General features: G+C 44.0%; 2 protein-coding genes across 11 annotated transcripts in view; one reads left to right on the plus strand and one right to left on the minus strand.

Annotated features, from left to right (window-relative positions):
- Positions 1-3,534, minus strand: part of PRDM10 (PR/SET domain 10) — a 34,031-nt gene extending 30,497 nt beyond the window's left edge. For 3 of the 5 annotated variants that reach the window (XM_080357872.1, XM_080357873.1, XM_080357868.1), the window contains exon 1: positions 3,417-3,534. The gene's annotated coding sequence lies outside the window, so the exon portion shown is untranslated. Of the gene's footprint in view, positions 1-222; positions 609-3,416 lie in introns of those variants that run through there. The other 2 variants (XM_080357871.1, XM_080357869.1) reach the window with 2 other exon arrangements.
- Positions 3,535-16,616: 13,082 nt separating this feature from the next.
- The window catches only part of APLP2 (amyloid beta precursor like protein 2), a 48,039-nt gene continuing 38,508 nt past the window's right edge, over positions 16,617-26,147 (plus strand). For all 6 annotated transcript variants that reach the window (XM_080358037.1, XM_080358038.1, XM_080358039.1 and 3 more), the window contains exon 1: positions 16,617-16,725. In XM_080358037.1, coding sequence (XP_080214163.1) covers positions 16,651-16,725 — 75 coding nt within the window. In that variant the 5' untranslated portion in view covers positions 16,617-16,650. The remainder of the gene's footprint in view (positions 16,726-26,147) is intronic.

Raw genomic sequence — 26,147 nt, forward strand, 5'->3', positions numbered from 1 at the left:
CACGAATTGTTACAAAAGGGGGTTTTTACGACTATGGGTCTTCCTCTAGCTTTTAATATGAACATGATTGATTACGCTCAAACGGAACATCACACGTGTCTGCAAAAAGCTCTGTCCCACACTTAAGTTAATTACCCCAGCTTGCCTAGAAGGCAGAGCCGGTGCATTTCCTGAGATCCCTTGGCAAGAAGGCGCTTTCATTGCAGCAAGAAGGTTTCTAACCTCGTTGAGGACTGAGTCACCACTGCCGGCTCCTCCTCTGCGCTCCCATCCATCAACAGCACAGATTGTTTCAAGGAACTCTGGCTCCGGTGCATTTTGGCTGAATGCTAACAATCAGGTAATCTATAACCACAATATTTCTCTTTTAGTGGCAAATTAGAAATGGAGATCATACCTAGGGCTGGGACAGCAAGGATAATTTATTTCCACAAAAGGAAAAATGGCTTCAATTTATTTAGTCATATAACAGAAGAGCTCAGCCAAACAAACTCGCTCTTTACTCAAATTGTGCATGATTAATCAATATATCTATATCCTTATGGCACATCTATCAAAGCAACAATAAGCTGGAAGAGATTTCTTAGATCATCAAGGCTAGTCCTCTGCTACCGTATTCAACGTGTGTCACCATCCTGTTCCTAAAGGGACAGAGCCCAAGCACTCTCAGGTTTTACCAAAAGAAAACAAAACCCTACCAACACATCTCTCAGTTCCTCTCCAGCTTCCTCTTGCCAGTTTTTTGTCTCTTATCCATTCTCCTACTCAGATAACCCTTCCAAAAGTTACTACCAATTAGCAGAAACAGTTATTCCCCTTCCTGCAGGACGATGGTACAGCTTCTTCCTTCCCTCTCCCAGCCCTTTGCATTAAATTACCCCTCTGCTCCAAGCTCTTAAAATTCAAAAGACAAAAATACGTTGTTTCTGCACATAGAAGAACCCCAACTTCTCTCTTGTAGAATAGTTGTTTCCCTGCAGTACTACAGGCCATAGAAAACAAACTATCTGTAAATTAAAACAGGTGGGGATTTAACATATAACACCAGTTAAGGGCTTCAACACAAGTTCCATTTCTGTGTGTTTCACCAGCATGAAATAAAAGTGACAAATTGACCCGACCTCATGTTTAAGTCAAAACAAAATTCACAACACTAACGCAACCTCTGTAATTAGCTACACTTATAAGCCAATTAAAATTCAGTTTACACAGCTGGCAGCAGCTGCAGGTGGCCAGAAATGCACTCCGAGTAGCTGCTGAGTGCGGAGCAAATTACCTCAGAGAGCTCACCCAGGATTTCCCATGCAGGTCAGTAGCAAGGGTGCCAGGGGAGAGCAAGCAACACTATGTACCCACTTCTCTCTAAAAACAAACAATTATTCCATCAGATAATAATTACATCAATATCTCATCCTAGAACCAAGGTAATAAAGCTGCCTTTGCTTTAAACACCTAACACACAGGAAAAGCATACAGCAAAGTGCCAAAAAGCATCACAATCTAGGATTTAAGTATTGACTCAAGAAATAGACCCTCTTAATTTTTTTTTTTTCCCTACAAATTAAAGCATTACTAGGCTTGAGACTGACAATTACTTCGCTTCCACAAAAGATGCCAAGAACCCTCTTATAAAATCAGTTGATGATTCATTAGCATCTCATCTTGGAAGTTAACCAATAGAAAGAAAATAAAATTCAATCATTGATAAAGTAACAGAAGAAACACTAAAGTTCAGAATAGTCTCTATTCCCACTGAAACTCTGAAAGAGAAACATTGACTTGCATCTTACAGACAACCAGCTTTGTGCTCATTCATGCTTTAAAAGCCTGTAAGAACCACAAATACATGAGTAATACACTAAACAGGTTGTTTCACCGATGCAAAAAAAGCACATTGCAAATACTGACCATTTGTTTCATTTTCAGGATTATGAAGCTCAGCAGCCTAAACCAGGTTTTTAACTCTGGTCTACAGATCCCTACAAATCCCCTTCTGAGAATCTGCAATGAGCAGTTGAGAGGTAAGAGGTGACCGTGCACAGCTTGAAATGTCTCGTACATGGAAACTAACCCTATAAATGGGGTTAATAGTTTAGGATTAATGGTTCTGAAAGAGAAAGCACCAGGGCCTCCTGCTTCCATTACACTGATTTAACAAGCTCCCATTAAGCAATTTTTAATGCAACAGTGGTACAGGAGAGGTGACATAGCAATTCAACACCAAAACCCGGGTAGCAACAAGCCCACAAGATCAAACAGCCATGCTATAACCATATCTCAGACCACAACAACAGGTATTTTTGGCACAGGCAACCACCACCACTGGCACTAAGACCAACACTAGCAGACCTGCTTCTGCTCACACATGTGCTTTGCCTTTTCCTTCAGGCCCTCGATGGATGGAAACCCCTCACACAGGCCAGGTCTGCAACAGGCCTGAACACACCGCTCTGGTCCTGCTCTGCCCTCGGATGAACCCATCCACACAAGGCCCTTCCTGCCACTTCAACGCACCCCAGAGCCACCCAGGCTTGGAGCTTTTCCCTACTAGAGCCGACACTGGTGCATAAAGCAGGACTCCAACAGGCAAGCAACCATGACTTCTCTCAGGCCCCTTCCCACCCTCTCCCCCTTATATAGCTTCGCGCCCACCGCCGCCATCAACAGCAGCCAATCCGAGGAGGGGGTGCGACGCCCCCCTCCCCTAACTAGGCCAATGAGAGGCAGGGGCGCGAGGCAGACGGCCAATCAGGAGGCGCAGGTGCCTCCTCACCCTCCCCGCTACCGCTCCCCGCTGTGAGAAACCACCGCAGCCCCCCCAGGGCCTCGGCGCAGCGCGAGGCGCCATCTGTGCCCCCCGATCGCGCGCCCAACGGTCAGTCAGCCCCAACCACTCCGGCCCTGGGGCGAGGTGGGGGGAGACACAGGGTTTGGCGGCGAGAGGCCGCGCAGGACGGGCGGAGGAGAAGGGACGGCCCAGCAGCCGAGGGTAGGGGAGCTGGTCTAAGCACGGGGCGAGGGGAGCGAGCGGCCCAGAGTAATGGGGGGGGGAACAAAATGGCTCCGGCACCCCCCCGCCACTGAGGTGCCGGGGTCCGGACTGTACCATCCAGGGAGGGGGGGAAACAAGGGTGGGGGCAGCCCCTTCTCCCTCTGTCCGGGGCGGGTAGGGGATCCCAGCTGGGGCGGGAAGCGGGGGGAAGCGGACTGTACCTCTCCCGCGGGGGGGGACTGCGCCCTGCTCCCCCACCCCCCACTTGCGGGAGCGAACGGTTTATCCCGTCCCCGGCTCTAAGGAGCCGCCAGCTCTGGGCGCCATCTTGGGTGCGACTAAAACAACAAGTCCAAAAACCCCCGGCGGCTCCCCGCGACGTCCCTGTATCGGGCTTCCCTCCCGGACCGTCCCATCGCGTTACCTGAGGGGGTCCCATGCGGGTGCCGCGTCCCGGCCGCCGCCGCCGGCCCCGCTGCGGCCCCAAACCCCCCCACCTGTCCTCACCTCACAATGGTAGCTGCAGAGCGGGAGGGGGGGGCGGCCGCCCAGTCCTCATTACCATATTCTGCCTAGCAACAGGCCGCGGCGCCGCGCGCTGATTGGCTGAAACGCTCCGCCTACGAAGATGGGGCACAGAAGTCCTCGAGAAAAGACTCGGAGGCAGTCAGGTCAGGGGGTCTGGGAGCAAGGGGGGGCCCTGATCCACGGGGAGGGGAGGGGGGGGGACCCCTGCCCGGGTCTTCACTCCCCGCCTCGGGTGCCCGCGACCAATCAGAGCACCGCTCTCATCCCCGCTGCGCTCCTCAGGGAGCCTTGCCACCAATCAGAGTGCGCCTCTTATCGCGGCGCTCCGCCCCCCTACTAGGGGAGGAACGGGCGGGGGACGCGAGCGGCGCCCCCTGCTGGGAGGGCGGAGGGGAGGGCGGGGCGGGGCGCCCCCTGCCGGCGGGGAGGAGCGGTCTCCGAGTGACGTGCAGTGATTGATCGGGTTTTGGGGAGCGGCCGTATCGCCCCTTTTACACGGCAGGGGAAGGGGCCAGGTCCATCTGCCCTAGATCCTTCCTGGGCCCCCAGCCAAGATGCTCCGGAGCCTCCTCTGTCCTCCCTCCCCCAGTATAATTATTTAAAATTGTATCAAAAATGGGAGCCCAGCACATTTCACTGTAATTTTACTGATGTAGTTTAACAACCGAAGGAGCTATTAATATTTATCAAGGGTCAGCCCCTGAGGAAATGCCCCCAAAAGGGCTCCTTCTGCTTTAAGTGACTCAGCCTGGCACTTTTTTTGTGTGTGTGTGGTATATGTGTCCAAGTCCTAAATGTCAGCTCAGAGGAGGATAATAATTACTGTTGTTCAGAAACATAACTAATTGATCATTCCAGTGGGGTTATTGCTGTACAGTTCTTTATGTTCTTCTTAAAGAGGTGTCTGTGTTACAGTGGCATGGAAAAATACTGCTTTTCTTATTCCTTATTTGTGATTAGCATATGCTCAGAAAGCTATTCAATGTAATATTTCTTAAGTAAGACTGTGTTTTGTACCTTAAGAGTTTATTCCAAATGGCTTCATGAGCTGCACTTGTGCACACATGTAATAAAACTGACCCAGAACCCAGCAATGGAGAAAGGGTAAATTTTGGTTAAAGAGAAATCACTGCTCTTACAAAAACCCTTTCTGCTCATACTCTGCCCTGGGAGAAAAGCAAGAGGGTCAGATCTCAATGCAATTAAGTGCCCTTCTCCACTAGGCCTGTCTTTTAAAAGCCTGATCTAATCTTTTAAATTAAGAGGTGCAGGTGTATATTTAAATCATTCCATCACACTGACCCATCCCTTCCATGAGCAATCAAGTTAGAAAACTTGCATCTTCATTTGTAACTTGTGCTTAATAAGCTGAAGTTACTAGATAAGAAAGAATTTGGAAACCGAAGTGAGTGGAATTAGTTACGCTGGTTGTTTCATTCCACCATATTGCTTGACACTCTACATTTGAATAAGGAAAGTTATGGAGCCAATTTATTCCTCTAGCCTATATTAACAGTTTCAATTTCATTATCTCATGCTGAAACATTGTGGTTAACAAATAGCACAAGGAAATACGCAAGACCAAACAAAACTGCTTTATAGAGTCTCCCTACCAGTTTGAAGGTGTCCTGGCTCTGACACAAACAGGCTGTTGTGCCATGTTTCCAGGTAATTGGGTGCAAAGCAGCACAGGACCTCCGGTCTGTCCTTTCCTCATACATGGGACATGTTCCAAAAGCTATTCCACAGGTTGGTGGGGTTTTTTTCTGTCTCTTACTTGGAAACACCAACCCAGTGCAGGCATGTGGTGGATGCAACAAGCCACCAGCTGCAGAAAAGAGGTGCTGCTCTGATTCACCCCCCCGCAGTATCTGGGCTCTGATGTAATGCCTATTGTATTCCCCACATTTCACATCTTGTTTCTGATGCTCCGGCACAGTCTTTGTTTTTCCAACAGCCTCCTGCTGTCAGAGAGAGAAAAATCCCTTCACATGAGGTTAATTTATTTCTAATCTTCATAATTCAAATATGCTACATAAAAATCATTTCTCCATTTGTCTTGAACAGCGCTGCAACACTTCATTAAATCTTGCTTTCCCCCCCTCATCTCCTGGGCCTCTATCTCCATTTCTGCATCACCTTGTTTGTATTTTGCTATATCAGCACAGCCCATGTCCTTTCTTGCCTGTTTTCTCTCTTCCCTTCTTTCCTAGAAAGCTTTTCTATTTCTTTTTTCCTCTCTGTACCTCTTGGTTTCCAATTTTCTTGGCATTATTTGATTCTTTTCTTCATGACATTATTCCCCTTTTGAGAAGCACATAGAACAAAACACAACAGAGAAAAATACTCCAGTGCTGTAAACTCATTGGATTTATAGAAGCCGGTGATGCCTGAAGATGGAAAAACTTCAGCTCCCTCCATGTCGCTGTTCAAACCCGCTAAATTATAACACAGCCAAATGTAATTACTTTGCATCCTGCACAGAGAACACAGAACAAGGTGGAGGTAATGATATGACTTTACTGATTATGAACAAGCCACAATATATTTAGTTAAATATCATCATGTACAACACATACAAAGCCAACCTATATTGGTTCTTAGGGCCATTTCCACACCACAAAGTTCAAGCTTTTTTTAAACAAGCTGAATTAATACCCTTGTATTGCAAGGAAAGGTGTAACTAAAAGAACTTTGCATGTTACTGTGTTTTAATGACATCTACCTAATTATCTTAAAATTTTACAGGTGCTGTTACGTCAAGCTAAATGACACAGACCATTAGATAAGACATTTAATCGCATGCACACGCTGCCCTTTTGCCTGCTACCCAAATACCATTTATCCCCAATATTTAATAAGAAACATAAGCAATAGGAACATCAATGCAGAGATTTTCATTCTTGCAGCCATGAACAAGAGACTAAAAATGTCACTGAACACAAGTTTGGGGGCTTTTTAGGGCCTTTTTCTACTTGTCTGTTCTCATGCCAACATCTTTATGCAGTTTAAATAGGGGACTTTTATTTCCATAATGTTTACTCTTCTAACATATTTATAGGCAGCAGTCACAGCCTCTCCTAAAGCTTATTTTCTTTGCTTAAACAACCCCTATTTCTTTTATGTTTTCCTGTATAAGGTATTCCCCATTCCCCATCTGTTTCACTCTGGTAGATTAGAGCAACATGGCTTTTAAAAGGCAGCTTCTAGATTATGCAACGCATTTCCAAAAAGAGCTTTAGAGACCATTGTTTGGCCTTTAAGGGTAAAAAGCTTTTCCTAAAATGTTTTTAGCTCTTACCCAAAAATCTGGATTTTTAAGGCTGTGAAAACACTCACCAACAACAGCTGAAGAAAGTTTATCTAGGGAAGACATTGCGGATGATTTAAAAACCCAGATCATCAGCCAAATTTAAGAGAGTAAGACAGGTTTAAGCTCCTAGCAAGAATTAAACCTACAAATCACAACACAGGCTGGTAAGTACAAGGAAAACTAGACAACAATCCAATAAACACTTACTAAAGCCAGAATAACAAAATATACTCAAGATAAAGCTGGGCAGTGTGATTAAAAAACCACATCCAGGTATAACCATCCTTAAGCCAGACCCCAAGGCTTCCCTGGGTTCTCTTAAATAAAGAGTGAGGTCCCTGAGCTCGGCTTAAATAGAGCTGCTGCACACATGGGTGGGAGCTCCAGGTGAAGCTGCTCAGGATCACGAGGGTTTATTAATGTCCTCAGGTCCCTCTTAAGGCTTTATTAATGTTCTCAGGTCCCTCCTAAGGCTTTCTGTGGCTTCTTGGTGCTACAGCTTAAGCTTTGGCCCTTTTTGGTTTTTGGTAAAATTTTGAGGTTTTCTTTTTAGAGTTGGTCCTAAATATTGTGTTTGTGCTCTTATTATATTTATTAAAACCCTATAGGTTTAGTTAAAATCAATTTATGATATTGAAGGAGGCTGTGCGCATAACTTTTCTTTTGGTGTTTGAGTTGCTCCTTGCCACGTTTTCAAGTTTAGTGTTAATTTTCTAGCATAACAATTATGAAGTTAAGGTATTAGGATAAAAATATAGCTGAAACTTTTTTCCCAGGGTTCTGGACCTTTTTGTCCTTGAGTAGGAGAAAATGCACGTTCACACCATTAGTGGTGCTGCATTAGCAACACCTTGTGTCCTGTTTGAGTGCCTGACCTGCAGTAGCGTGGGGCTGTGTTAATTTTAATGCAACCTCAGATTACATTCAAAGTGTTCTTGCAGAGCAGTTCCCTGCAGTTGGAAGTTGTGTTCAAGAGGATCGTTGTTTCAGCAGAAGAGGGATTTTTGCTTTAGTGACTGATGTGTTTAAAGGAGGAGATGTTTTAAAACTAAACCGAGCCTGAAAAGTAAGTGTATTCCACCCACGCTTGAGGCTGATACCTGAATGCCTTTGAAAACAAGTGTCATAGGTATCAAATAAAATGAATGTATAGCAAATGCTAGGATTTGTCAGTGAATTCAATGCTGCCTTATCTCTCCAGGGGACAAAAAGAAAACGGTATCATTGGAGACAGCTGTTAGGGTTGAAGCTGCAGCCTCTGCCCTGCTGCAGATGGCTACAAGTGAAAAACTCCTGCTGCTGGGCAGAAAACATGAAAAATTGCTGTATAGAGCAGAGAATTCTGGTGGATCTTCCACTGTGTGTCAGACTAATGACACCGGAGGAGGGATGAAGATGGAAGAAACAACACCTCGCTCTGCTTCCCTAAAATCTTTCAGTGAATGCAATGTAACCCAATTATTTTCACTCACTGGCATTGGTTTTCTTTTCTTTTTCTTGCAGGAAATATTCTCATTGTTCGGGCTCCTGTGATGTTATTCAGGTGCACCTGAATGTTACATATTCCAGGTGTGCCCAGGCACTTGGCCAGCGTGAGTCAAAACAGAGGTGGATTGCCAGGGTAAGGTGAGAGTGTTCTTTCAAATCTCCCTGTTATTCCAGAATCGTTCAGCTGGTGCTTTGAACTCTTGTAACTCTGCGTACAGTGGAAAAATTCAGGATTTGCTCGCCTGAGCATGAATCCTCGCTGCAGTTCCAGCTGAGAGTGCTTGTGCGTCTCCTGTCAGGTTTGCTCTGCTGGAATTTTGCAGGGACTTTTCTGGAGATTTGTTTCAAATGTTTTGCTCTAGGAGTAGAATTGATGTTTGCCAGTGCTATAAAACCCATTTGCTTGGGAACACTGTTTTTAAAGCTACTACAGGAGCTCAGGTAAGGGCTGGGCTGAAAGTTTTATCGCAAAATTTGAGCCCTGATTTTCAAAATGCTGTGAAATTGGCCACTTGGTGAATCTGCCTGAATAATAAAAGATCACAGCAATAACAAGGGCAGAAAAAATACTTTACAAAATGGCATTTCATTCAATGTAAAGCAAGTGCAACACAGCAAAAGCACATTAAAAGTGTAATTAAGACCAAAAGACAATTCAGTATTTCTGTAACACCTGCTGGGGGTTTATCTCCTTTCATAGTTTTTTACCAGGTTTTCTTTAACAGCTGATGTGTTGGTTGATAGCATTAAAAATACAAAATAAAGATGAATTATTAGAGAGCAGCGTAGGGGAAAGGGACCTGGGGGTCCTGGGGACAGCAGAGTGAGCATGAGCCAGCACTGGGCCCTTGTGGCCAGGAAGCCAATGGTACCTGGGCTGGGTTAGAAGGGGGTGGTCAGTAGGTCAGAGAGGTTCTCCTGCCCCTCTGCTCTGCCCTGGGGAGACCACACCTGGAATCTTGTGTCCAGCTGTGGCCCCTCAGTTCCAGCAGGACAGGGAACTGCTGCAGAGAGTCCAGCGCAGCCACCAAGATGCTGCAGGGAGTGGAGCATCTCCCGTGTGAGGAAAGGCTGAGGGAGCTGGGGCTCTGGAGCTGGACAAGAGGACACTGAGGGGGGACTCATTCATGGTTGCAGATATCTAAAGGGTGAGTGTCAGGAGGATGGAGCCAGGCTCTTCTTGGTGACAACCAGTGACAGGACAAGGGGTAATGGGTTCAAACTGGAACACAAGAGGTTCCACTTAAATTTGAGAAGAAACTTGTTGGGGGTGAGGGTGGCAGAGCCTGGCCCAGGCTGCCCAGGGGGGTTGTGGAGTCTCCTTCTGTGCAGACATTCCAACCCGCCTGGACACCTTCCTGTGTAACCTCATCTGGGTGTTCCTGCTCCATGGGGGGATTGCACTGGATGAGCTTTCCAGGGCCCTTCCAATCTCTGACATCCTGTGATTCTGTGAATAAAGGAGCCGTCTACAGAGTGCAGGCATCTTTCAGGATTAAATACTCAATAGTGAATCACGCAATTGTTGCAAACCGCTGGCAAACGTTTGAGTCGAAGGCGGAAAAAAGACTTAACGTGTGTGGCATTTTTCCTTCCCTTACTTCAAAGAAATATTTTCTGCATACAAAAACCTTTATTAAAGAGAACAACTTATGTAGCCATAAACTTATTTTTCATTGCTCTACTTCTCAAATGCTTTTTTTTTGGGGAAATTATTTCCTGCCCTGTGCCAGATGCTGTTTTCCTTCACAATGGAGTAACAGTCCTTTGTGAGTGATATCACAGTATTATACCACAGCCTTTATTGTGACTTCTCAAATTTAACGTACTGAAATACATTCTTTGTTGGTTGTTTGGGGACTTTTAGATCTGGGCTTTGATTAAAGTCAGTCTGGAACAAAAAAAGAATGAACTTGGACAGTATGCAATTTGCAGAAAAACACAGAGACAAAAGAAGGGCAAAAAGGGAAAGTTTGGATATTTGGTGCATTCTATCTCTTCTTGTATAGACAGAGGAAAAATCTTATCTCCAAATATAAATAATTTCTAGTTTTTCAGCTGGATCACAGAATTTGGCCATACCAAGTGTAGGCTGGAAGCTTTGCAGTTTAGACATGTGAGCTGTGGGGTTTATATCACGATGACACGGTTCCATCCTTTACCAGGATAAAGGTGTGTTAAAACTGGTGTATGTGTTTGCGCCGGTGTCTGTGTGCAGAGAAACGAATCCTTTGGAAGGGTTACATAAAGGTATATTTTCCAGGAGACAGAACAAATAGAAGGAGCCTAGCTGAGATAGTGGAGCTCTGATCACACAAGGAGCGGAGTGCTCGGAATTTGAAATGCAAGTTAAAGCTTTTCACATCCCCCAGGTCCCTGTAAGGTTGTAGGGATAATTCTGTGTGTCTAAGCATAAATTAATCTAAGGACATAATTAGATGTCGTTATTTCCCCCCCACTCCTTAGAAGTAAACCAGTAATTATGAGAAAGAAAGACATTCATTTTGAAGTTCCTTTCGAAAAGGAAGAGATTCCTTTTGAAATTGGTAAGTAAATATCAATTTGAATGTATTTTCTAAGTAAACACTTCTTTGGGTAGCTTTTTAGCCTTTCCAGTCACCAAAGGAGCTGGCGAACGGGTCTGGTATCCAGCTGTATTTTCAGCTATGTGCAAAAGGTCTCAATAGGCTTTTTAGCAGAGAAGAGGGAGATATTTGTAATGCCTGATAGAATATTGATATATTTAAGTGTGCTGATATGCGACATTTAAAAAAAGAATAGAAAACATGGTCAGATTTTGCCCTCATTGTGGTCCACTGAGACTACACTGGGTAACGCATTGAGGGAAACTGTGGCCAACAGCAGTTTTGAGGGAAACTGTTAAAATGCAGATAAATGAAGATATCTGGCTGACCAGAAGAATCTGTATTCATGTGGCAAATGTTTCATTGCTCATACTGCAATGCTTTCTGAAGTATATTTTTGTATCATCGTTTCCCATTTTAAATTCAGCTCCTAAATCCTGAAAGGGAATTAACTACCGGCCATTTGCATTTTAAAGGGAAAACTCAAACCTCAGTAGAGTGCTTGACTTAAGACGCCTTTTATATAACTTGGCCAATGAGCTGCATCTAGGGAGAGACCTCAGGGAGTCGAACTAATGGCTTGAGGTGAGGCTGGAAAACCTGGACTTGGAAGGAGCTTTGTAATTTGCTTTGTAAAATACAGAATATGCTGGTATTGCTGAACAGCTCTCTTGCAAACTGGCCTTTTCAGTATTGCGGGGGAAAAGGACCTTCAACCTTTAGCAAACATGGATGGCTTGAGCACAGGCAACTCAATCCCAATGAGTGGGGGAAAATTATAGGCAAAAATCAGTTGTAAAGCTCCAAAGAACTGTGTCCAAGGTTAAATGAGTTTACAAATAAATAGCGCTAGGGAGCAAGCTGTATTTGAGGTGTTGAAATTAAAAGCTGTAGAGCAATGTCTGCAAATACCAATTCCTGTGCATGGGAATTCCAAATCCCACTGATTTTTTTTATCCTTATGCCTTTTTTTTCCCCTTTTTATGGTGAAGACCAGGCTGCTTATCAGCACAAGACCCCTCAGCTCCTTCCCAAAGTGTGTTCTGGTGATACCCTTGTCTCCAGGCTGCGCATTTCAGGAAACTAAATATCCCTATGCTGACATAAGAACAACGATGGGGTGGTTGGGAGCCACGAGCCTTCTAATGATGATTGCAACAGGAAATTGTGCCTTAATGATTGTTTAAATAGAATGATGCAACCTGCAGCTGGCTGTGCTGAAATCACAATGAGTAAGGAGGGGATTTTTGGTGGGGTTAATTGGCTTTTAAGTGCATCAGAAAAAGAAGGACTTGGAAGTATTGCACAGCTGATGGAAAACAGTTCCCAGTAATGAAGCTGTGCAGTATCAGGCATGACATGTCTCTTAGACATATTTTACAATTCCATATTATCCATAAGTTGCTTCCTAACACACCTTTGCTTGCAAACTGAGTAACTGTGCAAATGAGCGATGGAGGGGGCGTGAAATCAAAGGTGGCTCCGGTGAGTGCCACAAATGAGCTTGTCAGCGCAGGTTATTCCACGATACCTGATGTAACAGGCTCTGAATCACAGCTGATTACAGAGGGAGGGGTACTTCTTTTTGTTAGTGAATTGCACTTATCTTCAAAGCTGCTGGAAATGATTCTACATTTATTCAGCAGGACAAGTCCTGAGGTTTTTAGATTGGACGTTGCTCATTGCCGTGCCGTTTGTTTAAGATGATTTGGCTTTTAGTCCACCAATGAATACTGAATGAAGAATTCAGTCGTGAATCAGATCTCTTCTTTTGCTTGCCAGTAGCACAAGCCATTTTTATTTTCAATTTCAGATTTCTTTTACAGCATGGGACAAAAATAAATTATGAGTGGAAAGAAGTGAAAATTGTTCCTTTGGAGCAACTCCCCTGCATCAACACTTAATCCTTCCATTATGTGTGATACCATTTATCATTCTACTGTAATATTTGACACGCACATTTGTGGGACAAATTCAGAGGTAATATAAAAGCTGCAATAATACTGACTTATGTGGAACCGCAGCTAATTAGAACATATTTGAATTTTCATCTTTCATGGGAGACCTCTATAAAATGAATGACCTTTCACACCGCTGAAATGAGACTGGCAAGCAGATGAGGGGAGAGGAAAGAAACGTTGCCCAAGGACAACAGAAGAAATCTCAGCATCATAATGAGCCAATATCTGTGGAAAATACGCTCGGTTGGTGGTGGATTCTTTTTAATTGTGGGTTGTTTTTTATCTTTTAGCTCTTGCGTGGCTTCTCTACCGCAAACTGTGCTGCTCAGCCCACTGAAGTTGGAATTATTTGCTTGGCTTGATAGGTGAACAACTGATCCTGCCACCTTCAGAGGCTGAGGTTAGTGTTAGCACAAGGTGGTGTTCTGTGTCAGGATCCCGCCGGTGCCCAAAGCTTTGGATCCATCTGGAGAGAAGAAATGAGCAGCGTAAATACCCAGACTGTATATTCTGCAAACTGATCGTTAGCTAAAAAGGTGGTTACACTCCCTTCTTTTCTTGCATTTGGGATCCTAAATCTGAGTGTGGGCTCATCGTTACTCTATTGAATTATGTATTAGAGGTAATTTCCTTTCCTGGATAGTGAATCCTTCAGATGTGCAAATCTATTCTGAAAAGGATTGCTTGTGTCTTTGAGATGCTGCATTTGTCGTGGGTAATATTCCTCTTCAGACAAACAAATTGTCCAGTTAAATTCGCTGTGATCATTGGTTTTGCCCTCCATCTAGAAAATGAGGGGAGATCACAGACTTAGTGCGTTTTCCTGATGCTACAATTCATTTTCAGAGCACTGATGGAGCAGCAGCTTCCTCAAGCAGCCATGTTCTTGTTGTACTCACCTTCAGCATCCTCGATTGATGTATTATATTTTTCATTTTCCAGTGCATTACCACCTTTTCTGTGCTAGTGTGCTTCAGCAAAGCAGTAATATTTCTAAACCTAAAAGAAGGGGAATTAATGGTATAACTGCTTCCTGTTACACGCTGTTGAGATGAACACAGCACAAACTGCTGATAAAATCTCAGAAAATTACCATCAGGAGTTAAGGATTCATCGATACTATAAAGGAAAGACTTTCCTGCCTTCCCTGCCAAGCCCATTTAAATAAGTCTTTGAGCAGAATCAGGACGGTTTGTTGTCAACCACTATTGACCGTGTCCCTTTCTTTTCACAGGTTCCTGTGCTGGTTTTCCTCCTGCCTGCAATTACTCCTTTTATTCCTGTTTTTAAGGTACGACTCCACTTGCAATGCATCCACTTGTATTTATTCTCCATCCTTTCGCTTTTCTAAAACTCCACAGTATTCCCATAAGAATCACCTTCCTCTTTTAAACTCCCATTGCTCAGAAGTCTCTCCATCTTTTCTTTTACCCTTATTCTATGGAACATTTCCATCCTCTGCGCACACCTTATACCTTAAGCCCAGTTTCTTCCATGGTTTCCTTCATTCATCTCGTTGCTGATGGACTTTTCAGCAAAATAAGGATGATGCTTGTAATCAAAGCTGTCTCAGTAAAAATATTCCAAAGTGAATTGAGTATCTGTTTGGTACATCATGCCTGTGTTAGGGGGATGTTGCTTTTTATTGTGTTAACAGCCACCATCCTACCGAAAATGAGTGTATCTGGATATGTGGAGGCAGAAGATGAGGTTTATTTTGGTTGCTCTGACACTGGCACCACATGGCTGTGGAAATTCAGACTCCGAGTGCCATCAAACGTTGCACACCCTCTGCACTTGGACATTTGTGTCTTGATTTCAATGGGTCTTCGGTAACCTGCAGCCAATTCCTTCAGTTTCTGCTGTGCCCCAAAATTCAGGTCTTCATATACCCCCAAGTAACAATCTTTTTTGGGTGTTTTTTCAGCTTTTTCACCATCCTACAAATGCATTCGCTCAGAGGGGCTGTGAACATTAATTCTCGCCAAGCACAATGTAAATATTAAGTATTAAAAGTGTATTAATTTATATAGTATTCTAGATACTATATAAATTCAATGTCAAATGAAAGCCGCTATTTAAAGATGTATAAAGAGCTTGTATGTTTTGGCCAGGGAAGAAAGAAAAATCCTTCCCGTTTTTAAGCAAAGGGAAAAGCTTAACTCAGAATATTTACTCAGGCATTCATATTGCACAATAAAATATTTACATTAAAATGTATCAATTTTCAAAAAAGGGTTTGTTAACTCCATTTTCCAACTGAATTTGGCCAAGTTGGAAAGAAAATTATATATGCCAGAAGTCTGCAGTAAAAGAGATTTAAGTGTTTTCAAATACCATAAAAAAGAGACTGTAATAAGTGACTAGTGGACCAGTCAGCTGCTTTAATTAAAACTGGGCAGCTTATTGATCTATCGTACAGATTTACCCCCATCTGCAACATTTCAGCAATATTCCCTTCAACTATTTCAGAAAATAGGGCTTGTAAGAGACACTAAAGAATTTGGAAGTTGAGAATGGGAATGTTTTATAACTATGCGACATTTTTCTTCACTCCAAGTTAAGCACTTTATATATTTTCATACAAAATTGAAAGTGAATATATAGGTAATATTTTTCTGATGTCGTTCTAATATGTTCACTGATTGATGTTGCTTAAAAAAAGCGCAGAAATCTAGAGTATATTGATTTATATCATGTTTTTAAAGGTGTTATGTCTAAAAATATTCTGGCCACCGAAACCAAGATGGGGACTCGTCATCCCTGAACTGATTCATGTACGTTCTCATTGTAGAAGCCAAAGAAAATAATAAAAAGGGACTAATTTATGAACGTTTTGTAGCTGTGCTTGGTAGCTCTGCAGTTCCTGAAGGGCTTGATATTGTTGAAGTTGGTTTTTTAAGTAACAACATTCCAAAGAAACGGGAGGCACAGCCATTTGACACCCCACTGGAGAGAGTGGTGACGAAGATGATGGATCACAGCGATAAATCTTGTTGTTTAATTACAGTTTAGGGAGAGCTTTGCTGTGTTTGCATGGGTGACGGGATGGAGCAACTCACTGTTATTACGCTAGAGCTGCATTTGAACAGAAAACAGTAATAAAAAGCACAAGCGTGTTGGTTTTTATTGGAAAGCAAGAAGCGCTCAGAGCCTGCCGGTAGCACTGTGGGTTAAGGGTGTTAAGAAATTGGGGATTAATGTAAACACAGTTTTATTTTTAGGTTGGGAAATTTCCCTGTTTTATTTTTTTTATGAGGAAATGGCCACATTTTCCTGTTCTGACCCAAGCAAACCCCCTGAAGCAATGAGGCTGAAGGTCTCTGGGTCTGCAGACCCTCATAGATCCTGGTTACACCGCCCCATTGCCCTTTAGGCTCTTGGATGTCAAGAATTGGACGTGGGTGGTTAATTTCCATAGCAGCCTAAAAATAAGAGGGTGAAACCCCCAGGGGGTGTTTCCCCCCAGGGCCTCAGCTCCGGCCGCCATTTCCCCCATGAGCTGCCCCCGTGGGCGGGGTAACGCGCCCTGCGCCTGCTATTGGCTGCTTGCGGGAAGGGGGCGTGGCTACTCGCCTAGACGTCCTTACTCACCCGGGGGCGGGGCCGGCGGTTCTCGGCCGCGCGGCGATTGGCCGCCAGCCGGGGATAGCGAGGCGTCACTCCTCCGCCTTCTCCGCGATTGGCGCAGGGGCGGAGGGGCGGGGCTTAGGTGAGGCGGCTCCCGGCGCGCCGCCGAGGCCGCAGTCGCGCTTTGGGCGGCGGCGGAGAGCGGCGGCTGCGATGGGCTACCGCTCCGCGTTCCTGCTCCTCCTGGGGCTCACCGGCCCCGCGGTCACCCTCGCCGGTTATATCGAGGTGCGCAGGGGCTGGGGAGGGTGGCGGCTGTTGGGAGTACGCGGGCGGCCGTTGCGGGCTGCGTGCGGCTGCCCGGTTCTCCTCAGGCGGCGGCGGGTGCGGCCCCGGCTCCCCCGGGAGCACCCGCGGGGGCGGTGGGGGGGCCGGGTATTGTCTGCAGGTTGGAAGGAGCGGCCGCGGGGAGAAACGGGGCTGAGGTTGGGGCTCTCTCGCCATGTTACCGGGGTGATTTTTCTCCTCCCTGCCCGGGGGGGGCTGCGTTATCGCCCGGGGGCGACCTGCCGCTGGGCTGCGGTTGTGGAGGAGGGCGGTAAATGGCGTGTTCAAGGTGTCTCCTCTCGCAGCCCAGAGGTTGAGCAGCTTCTGCGAGACCTTCTAGGGGTAGGGGGTGGTGGGATCGTGTTTTGTTCTGGTTTTCAGGAAAACACTCCCAAGCAGGTTTCTTATCTGGCCCAAAATCGCATGGTTTAGCAGCTTCGTTTCGCTAGGATCCCTGTTTCTTTTTATTTTATTGTTTTTCTTAATTTGTGTTTTGAGAAGTGACCTCTGCATTCTTGGCACGGTAGCAAGAGCCGTGAGCTTCAGATTGGTCTAGAAGCTTAGAAGATATTAGAGGGCGATTTCGCAGGGAGAAATAAGCCTCGCTTAAAGGAATCCATTTGCTTGCTAGATCCCCAATAAATGTGGAGGTTTGAAGTGTTATCTTTGCGAGAGGATGCTTCTGCCAAGTGTAAAGGGTGTGCATTTAACACAGAAATGGCTTGGATGCCGCAATTGAGCTGTATACACATCTGTATATCTATACGAATAGTTATTACGGTTTTATCTCTATATATGAAAGTAATTGGAAGGGGTAAATTCTGACTTCATCCCCTAAAAATTGAAATTCTGTGTAATTTAGCGATCTAAATGATAAGGCGAATAGGGGAAAAAAAAACTGGGCTGCTTAAAAACTTTAGAGTGAAACAGCAAAACAAAGAGCAAAGTGCACCCCGAGCTTTAAACATGGCACAGAAATAGAGTTTAATAACCTACGCCTGGCTGTTGTTTGGAAATGCAAAGCGGCTGTGTCCGTCTTGTTCAGGTTCTGGATTACTTAGACCTGGGTGAAGAGCAGGCTTGTGGCTATTTGTGTATAGCTTGATTTGACAGTTTATAGTAAAATTTACCAAGCTTAGTTAAGCAGAACATCTACCTCAGTGTGATGCAAAGATCTGAAGCCTTTGGTAATTACTAACTGGCAATAAGCATGGTTCTTTAATATTTTTAATATGCGTCTTGTGAAATTGGTTTAGTCGATGACTTGTGTACTTGACTGCTCTTGAGGAATAGCATTCTGCCTACTTTGTACCAGCCTTTCTGTTAAATTTCTAGAAATCAATGGAAAGTGGCGATAATTTGCTTCGGAAAAACTTCTGGGGAGGTCATCTTGCAGGAAAGAGAACTCAAGACTCCTAAGGCTGCTGGGCGGGTGTGGAGCTAAAGCCCAGATCAGGTTCCTCGTCATTGCCTTGGTGGTAGGAGACGGTCCTGGGTGGCCAGGGAAAATCTAATTAATCTCTTCCACCTGTTTGGAAACTCCTCCAGCTGTAGGTCACTTCCTCTGTCACATCCGAGACCAATTCGGCTGCTATGCACGTCCCTTCTGGAAGCTGCCGCTGCTTATGGATGTGTGTTACAAAATGCCAAGTTGGAAAATAAATCTTATCTGTAATTTTATTCTGGAGCCTTTTGTCTGTCGGATGGAGCACATTGCAGGGTTTGGCAGAGAGGAGGTGTCACCCCTCAGCACCTCTTGAGAATGAGGGTGTCGACCTCTTGGAAAAGGATTAAAATGAAGGTGTTTCTGCCCCCTCCTTTTGCAGAGGGTGGTGATCGGTACTGGTGCGGGGTTATGTCAGTGCAGCGGGCTGTCCTCAGTGCGTCTCTGGTCTGTTCAGCCCTTCTTGCTAACATCAAGTGTCAATTGTGACATTTGAATTCTGATATTTTGCTGCATCCTCTCCCACTGTCTTCTCTGGGGAGGGACTGCAGCTCATGAGTCTATTACTGCCAGCATAGCATCTTCATGCAGAGCTTGGAGGTGAAATGGTTACTTGTATCTTTATACTGTGATAGTTCCCGAATGATACCAAGTATTGCAGTGGAAAAACATGCAAGAGGTTTGTTGTATGTTGTTTTTTTTTAATAATAAAAATGATGTTTGAAAGTGTACCGCAGTGAAGGAAAATGCATAGCGATGTCTGCAATTATTAGTTTAGTAGGATTGGCACGGTCCCATTAGGTGGATTTTCTTTCGCTTGATTATCTTAGCTACCAGTCCCTGTCCCTAGAACACCCGATAATCTTCTTATCGACTACAATTTGTTTTTCTTGCCTGCACAGAGGAAGGGGAGTGGCAGATTTTTTTTCTCCTTAAATTATCGGTATGTAAACCTTTGAATAGGCTTTCCCAAGGGCTTGTGCTGGTGACAGTCAGTCTCCCTTTCAGATCATCATGTTGATGGCAGATAACCTTTCACAGTTTCTCTTCCAAATGAATTTGAATAGAAGAGCTTAAAGAAATCATTGATACCCAGCAATTAACGTTGTTTTCTTTCCATAGTAATATGTGTCCTAGAGTTGTGTCTGAATCCAATGACTGCCCTGTTTTGGTTGTGAAGTCCCCGAGAACTTCAAATAGGGCACTGATGCCAACTGGAAAAAGAAAATAAATCTGTTCTAATTTGATCAGTGTTCCAATGATAAAGTACCTCTGCTGTGCCCTCAAGGCCTTTAAAGATGCAAAGTTTCTTTTTTATCACTTGACCTTTTTGTATAATCAAATCTGAGGCCGTGCAGACTCGATAGTGCTTTTTTTAATCACGTTTGGCTTTAGTGGTCTTTTTCCAAAGCTATCTGGAATGCTTGTACCTGTTACCTGCCTCTTTCAAGGGACCAGGATTTGGGATGAGGAAAAAAAGCCAGCAGTGTGTTTTACATCAGGATCATGCATTTCATGTCATGATATTTGTATTGTGTGCTTAAATTCTTACTGACAAAAATATCAGTCTTGTGCCATTTCTGCAGACCTCCGGGACTTCTAATTGCCTGCTGCATTGAACAAAAGAACTCCACCTAGGGGAAATTTCCACTTCTGTGTTTAAACCCTGGGTAGAAACAGCTCAGTAAAATTCCAGCCCTGAGCCTCTGGCCTTCAGCTTATTTTCAGTTCTTGAAATTTCCCTTCCCAGTGAGTGCTGGGAAATACACTTTTGTACCAAAGCGATTCTATGCGATGCCTCTTGTAAGCCTCAACAAAAGCTGCTCTGAAGCACGTACAGGGAAATAAAGCAAATCAGATGGACATCTGATATTGCAGAGAGGCTCTGGAATTTCTGCTGCTTTGTAGAATGCGGTGTGAAGATAAACTCTGCTCTTTGGAGAACGCCTTCAGCTCTCCTCGTTCCATACGTGAAGTATTTATCGCCTCTCTTAAATGTTATTTAGACATTAATATCTCTGCTAGGGATGAAATGATTGTTTTGTTAATATGTTCATTGCATCGCCTAAGAGTGATTCAAAACCTGTTCTGTAGGTGGCTTTAGCTGGATATGAGCTTTATGAATATATAGTGCTCCTCCTTCAGTACGTTGGAGTGCAAGGAAGGATTATTGCACTGTGTTCTAGAGACCAGTTATGCATCTTTCTAGATGTTACTTATAAAAATCCTGCCTGTGATATTTTTTTCCTGTGTCTTTTGGAGATATACGGACTTGATCTCGTATACAGGAGTTATGTTGACTGCAGCATCTGCCTCTACAAATGCGCTTAAACCATAACCTTGATCTTCAGTTGAAAATACCATAGAAATACACAATCCCCTGTTATCTCTTTCTTGTTAGAATAACAAAGGGTTTACCGCCGTCTTTTCTACACTTTGGCATTTCAGACTCTTCTCATTAACTACTTAGGTTTTCCGTGTTGACGTAATCCTTCAGATTCTTGCACTCCTGCTACTTAGGTGCAGTAAAACTCAGTGTCATTGATTTTTAGCTCACACGGTCGGCACCTCTGAAACACGTTAATTTAAGATGGTGCTCGCTCTTAATTGGAATGCTTCAAATACTTGTGATGGCCTAGAAACCTTCTGGTAAGGCTTCTAATTCCAAAGGGTACTTGAACTTGCAAGATTGCCCCTTTTTTCTCCAAAATGTCATGTATACTTCTAATAGGCATGCTTTGCATTCCCTGCTAGCAGCGAGTTTACCACGGGCAAATAACATATCCTATTGCAGGTTTTATCTTAAATGGAGTCCTTAAGGCACTTTGACTGTATCAGTTCTGTAATTTGCATTCCGATATTTTCATTTTCATCTTTCTGTAGGTGCCAATGAGTCTCAGGTTTGTGAGGAGAGGGAAATCGATTACACAACATTGTAACTCTTCTGTATAAATATCTGTTGTATGCTTACTAGTGTGGCTTATAAAGCAGTAAGAATGAAGAGGTGAGTGGAGTAAATGGCAAGGTTTCTCTTTATCATGGTTTGACCAAAATGGCATGCTTATTTATTTTCCCGTGGTTCTAAGCTAAAAGGCACCTTTAGCATATTACTGCTCTTATTTAAAGAGGGCTAGTTGGGTGCTATAGGGAGAATAAAGAAATGAGCTTTGGTTCCTAAGAGACAGTGCACAAGGAGAAATAGTTTGACTGGGTAGTTTTACAGTGATTTCTTAATGTTATATTTTTGCTGCTTCTAATTTTGGAATTCCTGTGGGAATATTCACCCCCATCTGCCTTCTCAGTTGTAGTTAAATGTATTTCTGATTGAGCCTTCTCTAAGCTATACTACTACATGTGAGAACATGGAAAATCCACGTACATAGGCAGAAGTCACATTAACCTTCCAGTGTGGCTTTGAAATGGTCGCTAAATCCTCACTCTTGCTCCACCAAAATTTCATCTATACACATGTTTGTAAAAGTGTAAGTTCTAACTTGAGATGGATGAACAAAACACTGATGTTCTGTAAATGCTGTTCAACTAATCTTTCCAGCAGCAAAAACCCTGGCTTGACGTAATCAGGTGTCCACCTGATCAGAAACGCATGTGGCTAAGCTGCTTACAGGGCTTCATTTTGAAGTATTACAGCGGGTGTTTTGTATATAGCTGGTAGAGAAAAGGACGTGTTCACTGGTTTTGAGAGATAGACCCGTGTGTGTACTTAATTACAAAATTGTCATATTTTGTGCTGTCATCAATGATCATATAATTGTACAAAGTTATACATTGCAGACTTATTTTGGTTTATATCTTTAGCAGTGTGCTAGTGACTCCGAACTAGTGTGCGCAGTCAAATGTTGCTGCGCTCTGTGTTATTCCATGATTTATTTCACTTTGGAAAGTCAAATTGCATGTTGGTTCTCTGCATTTCCTAAGGGAGGGAACTGATGGATGAAGCATGGTCCAGAAAGCCTTGTATTTTCTGTTGCAGGCAGATTTGGTTGTGAATATGTATGTATTAGCAGTGGTTTGGGGGAATTCTTAGCTCTCAAGCCTGCTGAACAGTGTCTGGCTGCAGAGTTCAGTGTGATCTTTGCGGTGACTTTCTGGGGGATTCCTCTTGTGAACCTTGGAAGGTTTCACCAGTTGTTTCAACGACTTGGGTTTCCTGCACAGGTCGGTACAGCAGGTTGCTGTGGGCAGACAGGCCCTTTGGTTCATGATGGCCTGAAGTTGTTATTCTGTGCAGTGCAGGAGCTTTAGAGAAGTTTACAGAGGAGACAAAATCGATAATTGTTTGGCTCGGATGGCTTTTCTGTGTTTTGAGGCTAACTGAAAATCATTATGAAATGATGACTTTGAGTTCAAGTTCTTCAGGTCACCAAATATGAAGGGCTTAAAAATTGCCAGCGTAATTTAGATGCAGCCTGAAAAAAAGCAAACCCAAGAGCCACAGAAGGTGGGAAGTGACTCTTCTTTGCTGGTATCTGGGTAAAGCTGTGTGTGCCGTAGCTCCGGGTAAGGCACTGAGTCACGGGCTCCTTATGGTTCACCTCGCGTTGACAGTGTGACTAATCCGTGGTACCATGCGAAGGTGCGGCGTGGATGGTAACTGCTTCAGCCTTGGATCCCGGGCTTTGGCTCCGTGACAGGGATGCATTTAGGTAATTTCATACAGTAAGCTTCTCTCTAACGAAATTACGACAGTCTAAAGTGTGTTTTGATTTAGGTCAAGGACAGAGAGACACAAACACACAGGGATGGCTGGGCAGTGGTTCCTCCTTATTGTAGCAGGAGTTGATACTTAGCGCAGTTTCCTTTTAAGAGGAGCTAATTATCATCTCCTTACCCATACCTTCATGTTTAAAGAAAAGTAGTGTTTAACCTTGAAAGTTCCTCATTTAGGTCTTTTCTTCCAACAAACATTTGCGGCTTTGGTTATATATTCAAACATCTGACGTGTTTCAAGGTGTTGGTCAGTGTTTGGGGTTTTTCAGTTCTTGCGGCAGTGTGTGTGATAACTCGGCTGTAACAAGGACGTGCATTTTCTCACACAGGTGCTGTGCTCGAATGCTTTAATCTACCACCTCAAAGCACTAAAATAGTCATTGATGAGACCTCAGAAATCCTCTTCTGCTGATGTTGTTGCAAAGATGAAACAGAGGTTTGGGAAACTACTTGGTGTTTTCCAGGGGTTGCCCTGCGCTAACTTCACTACTGAGATGCTTAAATCAAAAGCCAAACATTTGCATTTTTAATCTTTGGGCTTTTCTTTAAAGGCTCTTATGTTATTTTTAGCTCCAGCTCCCTGCCAAAAGCTTTGTCCCTTTTGGTTTGGATTTTGGGTTGATGAATCCCTCTAGTTATGATGTCATTGCGTAGTGTGAAGCGACAGCAGCAAAAAGAAGAAATCTTGCCGATACCATCTGTTACAATAAACATTATGCACTCATGTTAGATTTCAAACGGATTTGGACTGCATATTCACAACAGAAGCCGGTCTCTGCTTAGATGTATGGTAACCTCCAGCATAAAGCTTTTAATCACCAAATTCCCTGTGTATGGTTTTGAACTTGCCCTGACACGTTGCCAGCTCTAAGTGTAGTAGTAGGGATTTTTATCAGTGTTTCATTTTTTTTCCCAGTCATATTGAGACTAATAACTTGCCCAAAATGGTCCTAGAGGAATCTGCATGAATTAGTATAATTCACTAATACCAAATGCTGGTTGACTTCTTAGTCTGGTAGACTTACAATAATTGTGGCCTGAAATAGAGAGGGGCAGATTTGCTTTAATCTGCTAAGTATTCCTCTCAAAAGATTAAATGCAAAATGTTGATTCAAACCTGTGGTTTGAGTTCCCAGTGAGTATATCGGCATTTGAACGTGAGTCTTTCTCTGCATAATTTATCAAAGCTCTTGCTGAAGAAATTGAATTTGATGTCTGCTTCGTTTTACGCAGGAAGATCACATACGCGTTTAGAAACCCTAAAGAATAAAACGGTGTTGGGATCCAAGCTAAGCACGTTAGCTTCTGTAACGCTCTTGGCCAAAGATTAGTTCTCTAGTGGAGGGTATGGCCGTGCTGGTGCATGTACTTAAATGTTTCTGCTCCTTAGGAAGTCTCAAAACTGTTGAGCATGCGTGTTATTGTGGAAACCAGTTCCTACTGTTGAATGGAGCAGGATGCTCACAGCTCCCATTCGGACTGTTGGAATAAGATTCTGTTGGAGTAGATTAAGTGCCTCTAAGTAGTCAGAGTTGCGGTGTTTCAAATGACTGCTTTGGTTCCAGAGTCTTCCAGTAGAGCCCGGTAGCCTCAGCACTGGAAATATCAATCAGTGGAAAAGGTTTTTTACTTGATAGCCAGTCAAAAATAATGTTGAGCTTTTGTGGTTGTGACATATTGGTGCGTTACCTCATCACTCTCTATAACTATCTGAAGGGAAGTTATAGCCAGGTGGGGATTGGTCTCTTCTCCCAGGCATCAGCAATAGGACAAGGGGCCATGGGCTTAAACTCTGCCAGGGGAAATTTAGGCTGGATATTAGGAAGAAATTCTTTACAGAGAGAGTGGTCAGGCATTGGAATGGCTGCCCAGGGAGGTGCTGGACTCGCCGTCCCTGGAGGTTTTTAAAGTGAGGTTGGACATGGCACTTAGTGCCATGATCTAGTAAACAGACTAGAGTTGGACCGAGGGTTGGACTCGATGATCTCTGAGGGCTTTTCCAACCCAGTCGATTCTGTGATTCTGTTAGAGCCTTTGGACATGAAAGTCCACGGTGGTGTGGACTTACCTGGGCAAGAGCCAGACCCCAGAAGAGGCCACGTACATTCTCGATGGGGGTCACGGAATGAAGTTTGGGTATCCTCGTGGATATGTGAAGCTTGTGCCTGGGACACAACATCGTTTCACAGCAGAAGAGGCTCCCTGGAGGCTTTAAAAACAGGGGAAAAAAGTGTTTCTGCCTCTGTTGCTCCAGATAAACGCTGTCTTGTTCAAATTGCATCAATCCTTGGTCTGCAACAAAGCTAGTCAGTATGTGGGTATTCTGTTTAGGGCAACAGCCGCTTTCTCGGAAGCAATTTCCCAGTAACAAAGGCTGGAGATGAATGGCCTGCCAGGGCGCAGGCTTGATGCGATGGCATGTTTTGCACTGCTGGATCCCCGTGCTGTCTGCAGCTGGCTTGGTGCTTGCAATCACAGCTTGGGATTTGCTCGGGTCCTTCACCTTCCGTCTGTGTGTTTATGCCTTTGTTTTTATTGGTCTCTTCATTGTATGCAGGTACAAGATGTATTTGAGCTTATGAATAAGACTTTACACTCATCACAAGAGCTGGAATCTGTTATATATGTTTGAATCCGTAGTACGGTGTTTTGTGCATAGTGTGTCATTTTAAATGTTTGCATCTTGCTTCAGAATGTCTTCGTTTCTCAGGTTAAGAGACAAATAAACATCAACCACGTGATGGTCTCGAAGTCCTTTTGCCTTATCTCTGTCCGCCAGGTCCTTTGCTCAGCAATGCAGCTCCAAGGAAGACTAAGGAGAAGAGCTGGATTCCTAATGTAGCAGGGCTGTTAACATGACAGGAAATCTTTCAAATTTGCTTACATGTAAAATCTGCAATAGAGACAAAAAGCATTTTGAGGTTGACGCTCAAATTCCTGGGTTTGGATGGATTTGTTGCACTTAATTATATTGAGCAAGCTTTTGCAACTTGCTTCACATGGGAATTAGCGTGATGAGAAGAATACTTTTCAAAGTATAACCGTGTGGGAGGTTTTCCACAGGGCATCTATAGCGTGATAATTCCCTCTTTCATTGCAGGGCACTGACTAGAATCCAGCATTGTAGTCCCTCTGTAATAGATGCTGATGTATTTCAAGAGCATTACTGTTCTGAAATGGCCAGTGTCATACTTACTAGTCGTGTGTATGG

Source organism: Nesoenas mayeri (assembly GCF_963082525.1).
Source record: "Nesoenas mayeri genome assembly, chromosome: 22".
Classification (NCBI taxonomy): domain Eukaryota; kingdom Metazoa; phylum Chordata; class Aves; order Columbiformes; family Columbidae; genus Nesoenas; species Nesoenas mayeri.